Source organism: Artemia sp. Qi Xiang Cuo, chromosome 18 (genome assembly GCF_049724085.1).
Source record: "Artemia sp. Qi Xiang Cuo chromosome 18, ASM4972408v1, whole genome shotgun sequence".
NCBI lineage: Eukaryota > Metazoa > Arthropoda > Branchiopoda > Anostraca > Artemiidae > Artemia > Artemia sp. Qi Xiang Cuo.
Window position 1 is genome coordinate 36,210,253 of NC_142811.1, and position 18,565 is coordinate 36,228,817.

General features: G+C 35.3%; 1 protein-coding gene across 1 annotated transcript in view; it reads right to left on the bottom strand.

Moving 5' to 3' along the window:
• Window positions 1-18,565, bottom strand: part of LOC148941454 (uncharacterized) — a 157,851-nt gene that overhangs the window by 16,183 nt on the left and 123,103 nt on the right. Inside the window, 2 exon segments of the mRNA XM_089104451.1 lie at window positions 3,393-3,604; window positions 8,919-9,031. Of these exon segments, the coding sequence (XP_088960577.1) occupies window positions 3,393-3,604; window positions 8,919-9,031 (325 nt within the window).

The window sequence follows — 18,565 nt, forward strand, 5'->3', positions numbered from 1 at the left end:
CGTTACATTTATAGGCCAACATTTTCCATTTTAGGATCCTATATTAAAATCAGAACTTATATATCATATATTTTATAATAGTTTTTTAAGACGTACACAAATATTTAGATATATATGTATATACGTATATATAGCCAAGAATAGATGATATATGAAAAATTTAAAGAGATTACAGGAACAATTAATAAAACTTTGAAATTTGAAGCAAATAACAAGAGTGGGAACTGGCACTTGTGTCGACAGAAAAACCAGAACATTATCTAGCATTTGGCCACACTTGGCGTTTTTCAGTATAAAATAAGAATAATTAATTCAATTTGTATAGTTGGTAAAAGTCAATTTATTTATTCGTGTGGTAATAAGTGTCTAATCTCAGTTCCTGACAAAAAACAAACCGTGTCCCCAAATTCTGGATGGCGTTGACAGTTTCCTTTTTACCGATACAAACACCAGTTTCCACTCTTATAAGTTACCCATACTCTTTCATGTAAAAGGCATTGAAGGGGGTACCGACTGTCCATGCACGGAACCGGTTTTTCTAGCATATATCAGTAAGGTACGTATCTACATCTGCCATAAAACTAATCTCATGTGCGCAATGATTTGTAAATATTACAAAAATAGGTAAACGTTACAAAAATCTGACAAAATTCAACATTCATAATTTTGTGAAGAGAATACATCAACAAAATCCAGTAAAATACTTTTATTACCATTTCTAAATGGAGAGTCATCAATTACTACCCACATATGGATATTCTTCAATAAAAATAAATGTCTGCTTTAGCATCCAAAATAAGTGGTTTTCTTTCGATATTCGACATGGTTCTTTTAATGACGGTTTACAAAGGTATTATGAAATCCACACTCAATTACAGAGAAGGAGGATTTAAGCTGCTCAGTAGGCATGCTCTGTTTCTTTTTTTGTCAAAGCGCTTAATCTATTTCCACTTTCTGCATAAAAAAGGATATATCTGGATCCAGAGTCCAGAAATTAAAAGACAGTTTCCAATATTCAACAAGTTTTCGATTAATGATTTATAAACAAACTATACAGTCAAGGACTCTAATGTAATTACGAACGCCAAGAAATTCGAGCTGCTCAGAAGGCAATTTGATTAAGTTATTTTTTTGTGTACAAACACAATTTATTCTCATGTTTGTTGACTTAACTCTATAAATATGAGAATTAACACAGAAATGACAACAAGAGTTCTGGCCATCAGAATTTGAGCAATTGCTATGGACAAAATTTTCAATTCAAACATTATGAGAGGAGAATAACAAACACTTTAACATATTTTATTGCCTTCTCGAACACTGATCAATCAATCCCTACCCAAAGATGAATATTTCTGGATAAAAATAAATGTCTGGATGAGCATCGAAACAATTAACAAATTTCTTCAAATATGCAACCTCTTCCTTTTCTTGAGTTTGTAAAGGGGTTTTTAATTCTAAAAATATATTCGTGATCGCAAACGCAAGATAAATTGAGCGGTTTAGATGGTAATCTGATTAATTCCATCATTTTTTTAGCATCAGAGCAGATGATATATCCTCAAGTAGGCTCATAAAAACTCCTCAAATCTGAGAATTAGCATAAAAACGACTAGAAACCTTCTAGCCAACAGAACAGGAATATTCATTTTAGGTGCAATTCACAATTGTAACATTCTGACGAAAAACTAATTAATATAGTAATAAATTTATATTGTCGTTTCTAACACAGATCCATCAATGGGCTTCCAAAATTTGAGAATTTCAAAAATAATGAAGTCTAACAGCCTTTTCCCAAGTTATGACGTTAATTTCGAAAGTTAGTCTACAGTACTAAAATTACACGTCGATTTCCCATGGAGTCCGTCTACACAGTAGGCCAAATCATAAAATAATTAGAAAAAGCTGTATTATAATTCAATCGGAATGATTAAAACAAGACTGAGTTTGTTACTTATTAATAAATTACGTTCCTATGAAGTACTTCCTTTCAACTTTTCCTTCTTTGGAAATAAAATGGTTTTGAGAGATTTTGATCATTTGCACTCGCATGCTCTAGGAGTACTCAACCGCTTGAGCTAAGACAAAATGTCTTTTTAGTGCAGGATAAGTTTATTACGACATTATGTTTCAATTCTATGTGGCGCTCTTTTCATATGGCACTTCATGTATGGATCCAGTCGAGTGTACATCTTTTTCAGCAATTCATCTTCATAATACCTTTCTGAAAAGGAATAAAACTAAAAATTTTTGATGTCATATGGCACTCAAGCGCACTATCAGTTGTGACTTACAAAAACGTTTTGGGGGTCTACATTCAGTTTCATATGACCACTCATTCATGTCTACGACGCTATGGAGAAATTAAGCCTTAGTTCATCCTCATCTGACCGTTTATTCATGTATCCAATCAAGCTCATGTTATTTAAACAATTCTTCTTAATAACATCGTTCTTAGGAGGAACTAACCAGTTTTTTTTTTAATATTCTCCATTCCGGAAATAACGCCCAGAAGTAACAGTTTCTATGCCATATAGTAATCAAATGTTTCGCTTTCAGCGCTGAGTTACAAAACCTATGTGAGCATTGGGTCTAGGCTTCCCCCGAAAAATCCTCCCATTTTATCCCACACGCATCAGATCAAAATTTTTAAATAGGCATTTTGTTCAAAATAATCCAAAGGTTAAATAAACATGCCTTTGGGTTTGACAACCCCCTTTCCAGGCCCCATGACAAGGGCTCTTCAGGTAAATACGGTAGCAAAGGACTCTTCAGGTAAATATTCTTCAGGCATCTCCTTGAACTGAAGATAGCCTAGAATATATCATTATGAAAATATTTACACTTTTTCTTATTTGTTCAAAGGCTCTCTTTTTTTCCAAGTTTCTTCCGGACAAGGACAACCTTAACTAATAGTTATAGTCAGAGTTCAATATCAGAGGCGGTCCAACTTATAGGGGAGGGATTTCCTTAGAAAAAGGTCTTGTACAGTAACAAAGAGCCGGACGCAAGAAAGTAAAATTGTAAATTAAACTATACTATTACGTCTTTAACATGCCTCACCGTTTTACAGGACTAAAAGTGTGGCGAAATCGGGTGAAGGGCAGGGGTTATAACTCGCAGGGTAAAGGTGTGGTGTGTTCTAGATCAGATGGACGCCCAGATGTGATGAATCTAATCGAAGGTGTTAAGTTATTTCTTCTCTTTCTCTTTTGTTGTCAATTTTTCCACTGTTGAAAAAGAGTCCTAGTGGATGCTCCCAAAACATCTGTTATAGAATTTTTTTTTTACTGCTTCACTGTATATAACAAAAAAACTTCTTTTATAAAATTGTGTATCTATGTTATGTATGTTAAATTATAGAAAACAATGTGGTCTTAGAAATTATTTACCTATCCGTTATTTTTTCTTCCAAAATTTCTTGACCTTTTTCAAACGGAGTGACAACAAGAATTAGCTTCTTATGCTTGGCAGATGAATGAGCTGCTTCGATCATAGAAGCTACACTTCTTGTATGCTTGTCCATAACGAACAGCAAAACTGTAGCAGTTGTTTTGGCTTGATGTTCAAGCTCTATCAGCTCGGGTCCCCATCGGTTAACTTGCTAAAACGAATTTTGGTAATAAGACCCTGGTAATAAAAATCACCCTCATAATATATTGGCAATTATTTTTCAATAAGAACATGTCTCAATATAAATAAAAAAAAAGAAAGAAAAAGGTATTGTCACAAAATTGGCTCAATCGATTCAAAATGTGCTGCCAAATTTTTGTGAAACTAAGATTTAAGCCGTGTCTACATTACGGCTTTTTCAGGCAATGTTACCAGTTTTTTTTTTTTTTTTTTTTTTTTTTTTTTTTTTTTTTACTTTGCAGTTACAATTTCTTTTTGCACATTTTAAGGCTCATAAGCCAAATAAGTCACATTAGAAAGGCATTTTTTTTTTAGGGCAAGTCAAATCCGGTGAAACAAGTTGTTTTCACTCGATTGATTTCGCCCGAAGAAGCCATAATGAGAAGAGGGTTTTATAGCCCACCCGTTCAAACTCAGTGCAGTTGAAAAAGAGCTTTCTCTTTATCATTTGGCTCCTGAAATATTTAAAAACATTTTGATGTTGCAAAATGCGTTAAATTTTTTTATTATATAAAATTTACCATAGAGCAAAAACTTTATTTTGGATTAAATTATTTCGCCCGAAGAAGCCATAATAAAGACAGGGTTTTATAGCCCACCCACTTAAATTCAGTACAGTTAAAAAAAAAGAGCTTTCTGTTTATTATTTGGATCCTGAGATATTTAAAAGCTTATGGCTCTTGCAAAACGCGTTAAATTTTTCTATTATGTAAAATTTTGCATTAGACAAAAAAAAAACGTTAATTTCCTTTGAATTGCTTCGCCCAAAGGAAGACAGGGTTTTATAGCCCACCCGCTTAAAGTTAGCATAATTGAAGAAAAAAGTTTTTACTCTTTTGCAAAACGCTCTAGCAAAACGCGTTAAATTTTGTTATTATAGCTCTAAAAATAATTAAGCAAGAACAAAAGCCTAAAAGTAACGTTGCTTGTAGAAGCAACCGATGTCATGCACCAGCAAAGGAAAAGCCAAAACACTGTCACATTTTCTACAACTAAGCCTTTCACATTTTCTACTTTTTTTTGTAAAATGTTCGTCCCACAACATAGCGCCTTTTGAGTGCCTCAGCCAGAATATATTATACTACAGCAATGATATTCAGGCAATTAATCAAAATTCTTCACTGCACTTGGCCGAATGATTTGGGATCAATACTGACTTCACTGAAAACTTCTGAGAAAACTCAACTGGAATACAAGTTTTGAAAAAGAAACTCCACTGGACTAAACCAAGTCATAAAACAAAACCAAGGATGGATAAGCCTTTTTTGAGCAGATTGGGGCAGATTAGGAAAATAGTGACTTGTTCATCCTGGTGGGATTTAACAAGCAAACGTGCTACTAAACGAAAGTGTTAGCAGAACAAAAGTTAAACCGTTATTTCCACATTCAATAGCACCATCTAATGAATGTCTGGGTAAACTGTCAATAAAATAGTGAAGCTGAAAGTGTTTGTTCAAGACAAAATATTTAGTTTTCACTTATTAATTAACCTAACAGGAAACATTCATGCCCTTTTACTTAGTACTACTTACTTAGGTCCTCCTGGGTCATCTGGGGCACATAGGGCATCGACGAAGCCTAGGTAAACGTCACGTATTGGCGCTGCGGCAAGTACATTCTCCCACTGGGGTTGTAGTGATGTGTGAGCACTGCGTAGATCACGATCGTACATCCGTCTGAGCGTGTTTCTCGGTCTTCTCCTCTGTCGACGTCCCCGCGGCTGCCATTGTTGAACCTGGTTAGGGATTCTCGAGTCCTTCATCCGAAGGACGTGGCCAAGATAGCTCCATATCTTCTTCTTAATCACTTCAGTAATAAGCGGCTGACTAGTTCTTCTGCGGACCTCAATGTTGCGGACCTCAATGTTGCTGTCTCTCAGATACGGATCGAGTGCTTTTTTCAGGCGTTCGAGTATTACAAGTGCTACAACCTTACTTGGTACTGATATTAGGTTCATACCTCGCCAGCTATCGCAGTTAAGAGCATCACCTTTCTTAAATATCTTAACAATTATCCCTTTGGTCCAGTCACCAGGGATCTCTTCGATCTGCCAGATTGTTGCAATAAGTGTTATCCCCACTGAAAGGCAAGTTCTTATTGATGCCTTGATCATTTCCGAAGTAATACAGTTTTCACTAGCTGATCTTCCATTCTTAAATTTCTTCACTGCGACAAGTATTTCCGTAGATGTTGGGGAATTTTCGTCAATCTTAAGGTTTAAAAAGGGGCACAGAAAGGATGCTTTCTCGGTCAGTTGGTCTCGGTCTATTTAAAACCTTTTCGAAGTGGGATACCCGTCTCTCGTCAATTTTCTCAGTTTCGGTGAGAATATTTCCGCTCTCGTCTTTGACTTGGCTGGATCTACTGGGCAGATTTCCTAGCATTTCATTTGTGAGCCTGTAAACTGCTTTGGAGTCTCCTTTTCTAGCTGCTTCCTCTGCTAGTCTAGCCTTCTCTTCTACACATCTCCGCTTGTCAGCTTTTGCTGACTTCTTGATTTCTTTGTCCTTCATTCTATATAGGATACTTGCAAAGACCGAAGGTCTGTCGCCGCCAGCAGAGAAAATTTGCTGTCTCGAGTCATTGCGCTCGCCGATTAGTTTCCAAGTTTCTTATGATATCCATCTTTCCTTCGGTTTCTTCTTATACCCGAGCACATCCCTAGCAACTTGATTGTATGTTGTCTTCATTTGTTGTCATGCTGTTTCCGGACTGTCTGTGCCGTTTTCTATTTCAAGCAGAGAGAATGAGTTCTTCAACTCCTTACAAAATTTTCTTCGGGTTTCTCAGACATGTAACTTATCCACATCATAAAGCTCCGTAGTATTCGACTTTGCGTTTTTGGGTACTTTCAGCTTGAATTTCAATTTTACTACCATCAGGATGTGGTCCGACTGGGCATCTGCCCCTCCGAAGCCACGTACATCCAGAACACTTGTCTGCCATCTCCTTGAGATTAGGAAATGATAAATTAGGTTCTTCGTCCCGCCGTCTGGCGAGATCCATGACTATTTGTGGATGGTTTTATGTTCAAACTGAGTTGTGCGAACCATATGATCATTACTCAGAGCATAGTCACCAAGACCATGTCTCCCTAGGACTTGTGGACAGTAGTCTCTTTCTGCTCCGACCTTTGCATTGAAGTCCCCAACCACACAAAGAAGGTCATGTGATGGGACTTCTGATGCCAGTGACTGAAGTAGCTCAAGATATTGCCAGGCATTAGTAATTATTTTTGAGCTTGGTAAGTGGGCCAATATACTATTTTCTTTACTATTAGATTTCAAAACAACAGAAATTTATTTTAGTTCCAGACTTCGGAATATGACAGTCTTGTGACAGAAAAGATATTTTCTAGAATAAATTAGGTTCAAATCCGATTCAAGCAAAGATGCAAACACCAAAAGCAGGAAAATATACACACGATTTGAAACCCAATTAACTTTGTAGCATCTAGTGCAGATTTGTATTATTAATGTGTTGTATTATGTGTTCTATATTATAATACAATAACCAAATTCTTACACAGGACCAAAATAAAAAAAGGAAAGTATGCACACGACTTTAAACCCAATTAACTTTGTAGTGTTTAATGATACCGATTTGGGTTATTAATGTTTTGTGCTACTTCCGTGCTGCAGAATAAAGCAAAATAATTTGCAAATTATTAACTCATCTATAACCAAAGTTGCTACGTAAAAATGAGGATCAGAAATGCATCTATTTCCAGTCAGTTATCAAATACGTTACAAAGTATGTTGCATTAAATTTAAAGAGACACATTGATCCAATAGGCTGTAATAAAGGGATGAAAATACTCGCATAAGACGCATTAGGAAATTGCGTATGAAGCAATGACTAACACTGAAATAAATAAAAAATTCCATTTTTATTGCTTTGACGTACTGTCAGTCCCTAATGATAAAATCACTCTACCTACACAAAATAAATAGCAATAAAAACACACCTTCTATAATATACAAAATAACCAATCTTCGCAAAAGATAGAAATTTAGATTTTTATTTTCAAAAGAATTGTTCAAGGCTAGTTTTAGGCATTCATTTGACTAAGCGTCTATCAAACAATATCCAGGATGAAAAACTTTGTTCGATTCCACTTTTCTAGGGCTATAGTGAAAGGAAGGTTAAAATGGAGAGGCCACATTTTACAGGTGAAGAATGAAAGATTGCCAAAGATTGTGCTTTTAGTCATCTACCTTTTGCCAAACGAGAAGCAGGTCGTCCCCGAATGGGGTGGAAAAAGGTCATAAAAAATTCAAAGAAAATTGGAAATACATGGGAGGGCGTAAGGAATGAAGCTTTGAATAAATTGGGCCGGAGGAGCAGCATGCGCAGTTGTGTTAGCCTCAAGTAGTTTGGTGCAGCACTAACTTGTTAGTAGTAGATATGATTCTCTGTTTTTCGACTCGGATCAAGAATTGACATGATTTCCAGTGGAATGACAACACCTGACAACTTATTTTAATTTTGTGAAAAGAAGAAAACGAAGCGAAGTTTTGAATTATCCAAAAAGTTTCCCAGAAAGGTGCAACATTCAAGAAATTCAATATTCAAGGAGACTGAAGTAAGTTATGTGATCGACTGGCTTGATCCTACTGTTCCCGACAGGAATATTTGCCACAGACTCTTAGTTTCAGCTGAAAAATACAATTTCAGACTTTTACGCGTTAATTCAATACCGAGTTTTGGGCACTCATTTCGAAGCAAAGCAAAAACCTTGCTGATGCACTGGATAGTATGGCTTAAGTTCAACATGTCATTGGCAAAACACACTAACGACATGTTAACACCAGCAAGGATAAAAGAAGATGGAGTAGCTGAAAGAGCACCAAGGAGTCATCTACTAAAAGATGAGGGAGAAAATACTTTAACTTTTGAACATACTATCTTGCACATGGGCGAAAAATAATGACGAACAACAATTCTCAGGCCAACCAAAAACTAACATGAACCCTCGGTAAAACTTTATCAAGAGCAGACTTCTTCTAGGGATGATAAAAAACTGCTATAATTGTATCTTAACTAATCTATGTTAATGCAATACAAATGTATAAAATGAGCAATCATTCCCAAACAAAAGTAACATTTTTGAAAACCTTTTCAACTAATTAAGTCTAGCTCCATACAGGCATTAAGTGCAATTTTATAACATTTAAGTCAATAACAAAAAAAAAATTGATTCTAAATTTTAGGTTCAAAAATCAATTGCTGGATATAAGACAAAAAAAAAATGATTGAATAAAATTAAGCAGTCACAAACTTACAGGATTATAGTAGGTGATTTTATTCCGTTTCAAGAAAGGTATTGCAATTTCTTCTCTCCAGGTTGTTGGATTGCAAGATCCACCAAGAAATATTTGATATTTACAGCTATTCTCTGAAATAAAAGAGGGTGCATGGTAGACCAAACTCAATATCTAAATGCATACATTAATTCTTCAGGTTTCAGATAGGTTTTTTGAACATGTTAGTCATCCTTGCAGTGTTATGGTATAGCAGGGGTTCCCAACCAATTTTGGGCCATCCCCGACCTAGGTATTTCTAAAATCCTGAAGCCCCTCGTGATATTAAAATGATGTTATTCAAAATTTCACATGCATTTATCTGAAGGAAGCTTAAAAGGCCATTAACTTGGTAATTTTTTTCAGGTCATCCTCTAGGCATATTTTATACTATATGACGTCATTACAATACTATCATATATCTTTTTTGCTCTTGAAATGCATATGAATGTGACGTCATTCACATGAATTTTTTTTCCGAAATTAAGGCTCGGAAGTATGGTCAGCCCAAGGGTGATGTCAAACCCATGACCCACCAAAATATTGCTATTTCCCACCAGCGGGGCCTGCGCCCCACGTTATGATTCACGGTGGTATAGACAAAGGAGCCAAAAGGCGTGAAAAGAGAACTAAAAAATAGAACAAGACAAAAAATGGAATTTCGTTCTGAAATAATTATCTATTAGAATATACACCTCGAATAAGTGAGACATACCTGAGAAGGGATGATTTGAAGGGAAAATTCTTTACAGAATAGATTTAAAATAAAAATTAAAGGAAAATTATTACGGTACTACAGTTTCTCTTGAAAGTGAAAAAAGTCTTAAAAACAAGTCGTAAGCATTAAGCTGCAAAACATAAAAGGGGAGCCTGATACCACCTTCTCTGAGCAAGTGCCTGCCCTGAAACATCATAGGTAGGCTACCACAGGTAAATTTTGAGAGAAATATTTGAACAGGTACAAAGATCTAGGCAGCCGGGTCCATTTTTTTTATTTAACCCCCCCCCCCTCCCTATTCCAAAATAAATCCTTTAATACCTCTCATCCTAAAATTTGATATTTACTTCGTGTCATGATCACAAGATTTTTTTTGCGGGATTTAATTATTTTTAACAAAGTGCAGTTTCAAAGCCTATTATTCTGATCTTTGAAATTTTCAGGATGCAATTCTACAACATTACAAAAAATATTTCAACCTAGATCACATGCGAAGTAATCTAAGGCAAAATAGAAATCCAGTTTGAAAATTAAAATTATTAAACGGAAGTCAGAAGCAATAAATTGCAAAACACAAAATTTTACAATTGGATACAACTGAAAATTCAAAAGTGCCCATAACAGAAAAATCATAATCAGAAAAATCAAGTAATTCATAAGTTCACAAAAATCGAAAATGTCAATACATTCTTATTTGCCCTATATACAGCCTTTGGGGATATAAAAGTTCAATATTAGAGCAGAAACGGGCTTCTACTTCAAGCGTAAGAAACTAACTTTTACATTTTGTAATTTCACTCATCACGAATGCCCCCTTAGGGGCAACCTAGAAAAAAAAACTATAGCTTATAATATTAAACTATTAGACGCAAGAATTGCATTGAAGAAGCTTATTATTTGTTCAAAACTCTAAGTGGTTACTTATTCGAACTACTCAAAAAGCTGACAAGCCTTTCATAAGCACATAGAAATGAGACATATTCATACTATTAAGTCACACATTCAATTTTTATAACCAACAATGAACCAAAATACATACTCTTTCGCATCACCAACAGCCTTACTTCTGAACCAACAAGTTAATTTAACTTAACAACAACTTAACAAATTAACCAATAACTTGAAAATAACAAGATAAAATCTCAACGCGCTCCTGAAATAGAAAAACTTCAATGGGGGTTCAAAACGTGCTTCTCCCAAAAACGTGAACGCTGCTTACAGAATTTGCTGTCTGGCTAATTATTTCCCAAACGGTGAAACTATGCAGTTTTACTAAAAACCGGAAATGAAATAGGCCTATTCTCTGTATTTGAAACAGATACTTCGACTTGACCAACTGTTTACAAAAATTCAAAACATACAGGCTATGATATTTATCATCTCATAACCTATAGATTTCGAAAATGAGATATTTCAATGCAAAACAGGATCCCCATAAACCCCCAAGTTCTCAACGGGTTGAAGCAAAATTTACCGGTATTTTTTTTAATGCGGCTCGACAAACTGCCTCAGAAAGTGCCTCTGAGGAATAAGCAGCTCTGATCCACCTGCATAATGCAAATAATTTTAAAGAGAAAATAACAATTAAGAAAATAATAAAAGACAAAAGAAAATACGAGAGAACAAGAAAATAACGAAAATTCCCGAATTAAAAAATGCTATTTCAACGTTTAGGAAATAGGAATTATAAAATATCCACTACGTTAATTGAAAAGGGGCTAAGTGATATGTTTTCTTCGACTTCGATTTACAACCCACCTGCTCAATTTCAGGCCGCTCCATTATTTCGTTTAATTAGTTTCTCAGTATTTCATCCGGCTCCTAGACTTATAAAAGGTCTGACTTTACGAAAGATATCGTTTCCCAGTTTCTCGTTTACAGTGCCTTTGAGGCTTGAAAAACAAACCTGAGAGGGTAAGTAAGATGGCTGCTACTAAGAATCCAACAAGATTCCCAGATTCACTCGGTAAAAATCTATATTAGAAAGTACAGGTCCATTTCGTTACGTGAGGAGCAATGGCAGCATAAAGATGCATCAGGCGTTGTTAGAAGAACAACAGATACAGCCCTATAAAACCAGATTGAACTCAAGAAATGCTGGACAAATTTAACATGATGGAAACCTATTTATTCATTCAACTAAATTTATCAAACTTGATAGGCACAAAAACTTCACACTGAAGTATGAAAAGACAGTAGAAGCACCAGACGCGGCATCAGACGCGGCAACAAAATATTAGGTAAATAAAACATTCTTAATGAAAAAGCTTACACCTATCAGAACTGTTCCGTAGTTGCATGTAAGTGTAGCAATTTGTATGTTAATTTTTACTGGATAATCAATTAGTAAAAAGTTCTTGAAAACTTTCCTATACAAGGTTCGCTAATTACCTTGACAAAGATAATAATTATTGAAAGTAGCTTTTAATTGCTCCTGACCGACTGCAACCTCTTGCCTGTGGGGTCGTATCCCCCCCCCCCCAAAAAAATAATAGACCTGCAGTAATTCAAAGGGCGGTATGCTAAACAAAACAAATTTTGCAGGAGCACGGAAAAACCGAAAGATGTAGCCGTTTTTTATTTATATTAAAAAAAGACCCAGTTGCGCGTAAAAAAGAGATTTTTTTAGGCAACCGAGATAAGGGCAAAAATAACTTTGACATATAAAATCTATTTTTAAATTATTCCTGCAAATTCGATAAGAAGATAGAGCATGCTTTGGAAAGAAAAATAGCAACTTCTTATTATTTCTAAAACAAAATAAGATTGAAGGAGCCACATTGAACCATCCGAGAAATTGTTTAAGAGAGATAACTGTAAATTTCTTATGATTTTTTTTTTTGCGTTATTCACCATCAGGCAATTTCAACCATCGTTCAGGATTGGTTCAAATTGTAAACTTTTTACACTGTAGCATTTTTACGCCATGAATGGCACGCTGCTCCTCCTATCAACACTCACAAGCCCTAACTAAACGGTCTATTGAAAAGTGTAATTGTTTAACGAGTTTTATGTTTTCTCTTTCCCCAAATTTCTTAAAAATTTTCCGCATTATATAACAGATTATCTGCTTACATTACCAATGAAAATATTTTAGTATTAGATGGAAAATCCAAGATAGTACGTCGCTTTTAACGATCATTATATTTTAATAATTTTGATAGTTACTTAGAAATAAATAAAAGCTGCCTTCTTGGTATTGGAAGAAGAAGGTTGAGATGTAAAAGGTTAAGATAGTTAGGTCTTTATATATAATGAAATGCGGTTTTTGAATAGAAAATTGTGTTTTTTTTTGCCAATTCGGTTAGTGTCGAGCAAAATCCATGATTTCGTCAGATGGGGTGGTAAGAGTTCATGAAAAAGGATTTGAAAAGGTAGAAACTCCATGGGAGGACGTTAATCTGTGAGCAGAGCAGAGCAGATTGGACAAAGAATGTATATAGCTGTCTAGGCCTCAGGTGTCGTGGTGCTACAATTAGTTATCGGTAGAGGTATTATATTTTTGGTGGTATGGAAATGGACTCCAACAAAATTGTAACCGATTTATCACAATAAGTCTAGTTTATATCTTTTCTTCTGTATTTTTCTAACTAAGATTGCATTTCCCATTGAACTTCAATGCGTAAGGTCAGATCATCGTATAAAATACATTGTTCTGCCAGTTGTGAACACCTATACATACAATCCCGAAGAAATCTTACACTTTTAAAGGAAAATAAGAACACTAATCAACTTTAATTATCGTGTTTTCTTTACTTCATGGCCATTTTCTGTCTATCAATCACGTTATCTGTGCCAATAGCTTCAATTTTATGTGTGTTTTTTTTTGTACTTTTTGTTTTATTCATTTTTCAAATATGCGAGCTTTGCCCTCTTTTTTGCCAAGCTAACCATGTGCAAAGTTCCCGTTACAGTTTTGAATGTCTATTCCTTTTCCAACTGGTCAGAGTTTTTGTGCCACCTGCCCCAATTTTGTGTATTTTCTTGGTGTTTTTCAACGGTTTAATTTACCAACTGTATGAGCTATGCTCTTTTTAGCCAACAAAACTAAGTGTATGTGCAACAGTTTCGGATTTTCAATTTCAATTTTCGGTTATGATTTTCCAATTTTATTCTTTTCCCCATTAATATGTGTATTCGTACTATTAGTTCGATTTTAAGTGTATTTTTCTTGTTATTTTTGGTTAGTTTCACTTGCCAAAAGTACTACCTTTGCCCTCTTTTTTGCCAACCAAACTATGTGTATCGATCATAACGTTTTCTTCTAAGGTTTTCCTTCTATATTTCTAGTTTTCGTAACAGTTTTGAATGGCTATCCCTTTTCCATTGGTCAGTGTATTTGTACCACCTGCTCGGATGTTTGTGTATTTCTTTCGTATTTTTCGACTGTTTGATTTGCCAACTGTATTTGCTATGCTCTTTTTAGCCAACTGAACAATGTGTATGTGCAATAGTTTCACATTTTCAATTTCCACTTCAATTATGGTTTTCTATTTTTTACCCCTTCTCCTATTGATCTGCGTATTTGTACTATCAGCTTGATTCTATTCCTGTCTTTCTTGCTCTTTTTCGTTAGTTTTATTTGCCAAAGGTGCAAGCCTTGCCCTCTTTTTAGCCAACTGAACTATTTTTATGTGTAACGTGATTTTCTAATATACCTACGTCTAGGAAAGTTATCATACCATTTCTTACTGAATCATTTAGCGAAAGATCAGAATATTCAATCCGATGAGATGGAGCCCGCTTTTTTTTAAGTTCAGCCACTAACAGTCGATACCCCGTTTCATAACAAATTAAAGATTGTACAGTATTCTTCTTATCACAGAATGAACTAGAAATTATCCAAGCACCAGAATAGGAGAACTTAACAAACTCCGTGATATACTTCAATATATTCTTTTTATTACACATTTTCAGGTCACTCCTTCTAAGATCAATTTTGCTTTTATTCGGACTATGAGGTACTAGAGACATCGCAATTTGCGTATTGCCCATCTTCTTTCTCAATGAAAGATCTTTGTCAAATTTTTGTCGTCCAAACTGGTTGTATACACTTTGTCTTTTCACTTTATATTTCATTCTCAGTTTTCCCAAGACTGAATTTCCTAATACATTATCAAAACTAGTTAAAGTCAAACTGCGGAGATGATAACAGCTGATAAAATAAACAAACATATGCCTACTGACTGAGCCGACGATCAATGGCCTCTATAACACATTACTCGGTTGAACTTTGGAGGAGATCCTACTTTAGAACTGCATCTTGCGTTTCAAAGTAGCTAGTAAATAATACTTGATTCCTCAGGACGTACAGAGGCACGAAGGTATGGACATAAATCATGAAACTGGGTGATGATTCGAAGGGCTGGGTTGGAAGCAACAAGTGGCGTATTCCAGAGTGCTCAACTCCCTAGGCAGATAGTCATTAGCGAAGGCCGGCACTTGGGGAGCTTTTGGTACCCCCCCTTGAAATCTCAATAGTTTCCCTTAATAAATTATATTTTTCATATAGCTTGCCTATTTTGTGTTCTTATCAAAGTTTCGCCCCCCTCCCCAGAAATGAATTCCTGCCTAAATACCTGAATGGGCTTGTGTTAATGCTTCAGGTAACTCATTTGAAACTATACACGTATTGAAAATGGGCTAATTCGTCAATTAGAGGAGATACTTTTTTATTGTCTGTTGTTCTTGCTGATACGAAAATACCAAATATTATTCAATCAGGTTCTGAATGATCGCTTTTTTCTACCTAGGTGTGGTTTTGAAACAACAGTGAATTAGTAAATTCTTATGCAAGTCAAAAAACTTGACGGCATGACGTACTACAAAAGATATCTCGTCACACAAAAGTATATCACAACGAATGATCACTTATCTTTATTAAATAAAAAAAACAAGTTTTTTCAACTGAAAGTATGGAGCAACAATAAATTTAAAACGAACAGAAATGATTACGTATACGAGGGGGTCACCCTCTCCTAAAGACCTCGATCTTTACGCTAAAGTTGGATTTTTTATGGCAGCTATTTAAGAATGACTCCTGAATCACAAAGGCCGTTTAATAAAGAATAATAAGCTCTTTCTAAGAAAAACTTTGGCGCAAAGAGCAAGGTATTGCGGCGAGGGCAACCCCCCTCATAAACGTAATAATTTCTGTTCGTTTTAATTTTTGATGTTGCTCCTTACTTTCAGTTGAAAAAACTTGTTTTTTTTATTTAACTCCTGGTCATTTTTTAAATAATTCTGGAAAATTCCCTCCCCCCAAAAAAAATTCCTCCATGGAAATATTTTCCCACATAGGCTACCCCCCCCCCCCTTACCAGAAAAATTCCCCCTGAAAAATGTCTGTATAGCAAAGCTCATAGCTTTCAGCCCTTCCCCTGGCGACTGTGGAGGGTCAAGTCATCCTCAAAGACATAGCTATTGGATTTTTCGACTATACTGAAAAAATGGCTATTTCAAAATTTTGATCGGGCGACTTTGGGGAGAAATGAGTGCGGGAGGGGTGCTAGCTGCCTTCCAATATTTTTGGTCACTTGAAAATGGCAATCAGACTATTGATTTCCGATGAGATAAGCCGTATCCCGAGCTTTTACGATTATTATTTCAATACGATCGTCCAGGGGGGAAAAAAAACAAACAAACAAATAAACACGCATCCGTGATCTTTCTTCCGGTAAAAAATGCAAAATTCCAGATGCTGAATCTGACAGTGTCATTTTCATTAAGATCAGTTGATGTTTTGGGGGTGTTTCCTTCCTTTTTCGAAAATTGGGCCAATTTTCTCAGGCTCGTAACTTTTGATGAGTAGTATTAAATTTGATGAATTTTGCGTATTTTAAATAAGAATCAAAATTCGATTATTTTGATGTAACTGTCGTTACCAAGACCCGGTTTCTTAAAGCGTTGGTTACTACTAAGCCGCACCGCTCCTTCCTTACACTTCGTTACCACTAACTGTTTGAAACAGTGGGTAAATCCACCACAGTAGATTGTCCTTGATAATGTTTTTTTCATTTTTATTTCTGCAAGAGAGTGGGAGTGTAATCATGGGAGAACACGTGAGAACGCCGTTCTAAATTTTCTTTGTATAAACAGCTTCCTAAGTCATATATTCAGGATATTGTCTTTTATTCTCATATTTTCGAAAATCTCATATTTTTTTTTTTTGGCTTGTACGCCAGCCTTTCTTTAATATGTTTTCACTTATAAAAAATATATCTTATCCCTCACCAGAGGCGTCCATCCATGAAAATTTAGAGGGTGGAGGCAAAGTGTGTCTTTCAAATTCTAGAGGGAGGGGCAAACTTGGCGTTTTTATAATTTATTCCATGAAAATCCTAGAAAAGAGAAATTTCAACGAAAATACACCCCAAAAAAGGCATTTTTCAAAATTTAGACTATCGATAGGCTGCAAAAAATAGGGGGAGCATATACGCCCCCTCAACCAAATTAAAGCCACTGTTCCTCCAATGAAGATACATAAATAGACATTTCATTTTCAAGACCCGGATTTCTATTGAAAATACAAAAACAATTCATTTCCTTCAGCATAATCAGAAACAAACTTCTTTTAGCTTGTGGGCTTTCGTTCAGCCAGAAATGAAAACGTATTTCTATGGAAGAACAAACAGTATATTATCAATTAACTATGTTTCAATTAATGGGTTTAAACTAGGCGGCCGTTAATAAAATATTCCTGCTTTGCAATATAGGCATGCTTCCACTACCCTTACAAAAGAAAATGTGTTTTATATAGGAGATTGTATTTTATAGTTTTATTTTCGCACACAAGTTTGAAATCCTGCTTTAAATTTTTGCTTACCCCTGATACTCCTATTTTGAGAATTATCACCCAAATAGTATATTTTCGAGTGTTGTTAGTGGCAAATTTTTCTTAGGGGGTAAATCTTGTTTCTGCAGACTGATCCAAAATTATTAGCAACATCTAGAGGGACGTAAACAGGCTTTATATTCCTTTAAGAGAGGGGCAACAATAATGAACAGAAACGTAACCACTGTCTTTTCTTCGTAGCTAATAATAATTAACAATAAATGTTGGCAAGAAACTGGTAGTAAGGTGACAGTTTATGAGGTGATAGGGCTACGGGGGTTGGACTGAGCATGTAAAAAAAGCTTTTTTGCATTAAATACATAATATGAAAACTAAACCAATACATTTTAAATACATTTTGAGAAAACTAAACCAACATCAAATTTAATCTGTTTTTTTCAAAATCAATAAATTGGTGGAGCATTGGGTTAAGGCAGCTGTTTCAACACATGCACAAATTAAAACGATATCCCTGAGGTGATGGTACAGTGATATCAATTCCTAGCAAGAACTCCATGATCTTTCCAGGGTACTGTTGTATTATCTGTAACACACGCGAGAAGTGAAGATTGGTTAATGCTAATGAAATAAAACAAAATAGGATAAAATATAATAGTTTAGAAACAAATTTCGACTATATATTTGCACATCAGGGGGATGGGGGGAAAAGCATAACATAACCTAACCTAGGTAATTTTTTGCCCCTAAACCCCAAAAGAGATTAAACATTGTAAACGCAGTTATAAATCACTTTTTGCAATCATCAGCATAGGAATTGTCCGTTGAAACCTGTTTGACTAGTTTCTTTAGCATGTTCGCTGTACAATATCGCGCGTGTGTTACAGATAATACAACAGTACCCTTTTCAGGATCTAGGAGAATTTGAAAGCACAGTCGATTTATTATAATAAAAATTAAGTGCCTTTATTTGCGACGTTTCTGCCTCACCTCCAACGCCTTCAACACAACATTTCCCACCATAACGACCATTCGTGGAGTAATTAATGTAAGTTGACGCCTTCCCATTCATTGACATACCTTTTGCAAAATAGTAGTTATGAGATAAACAAACAACTT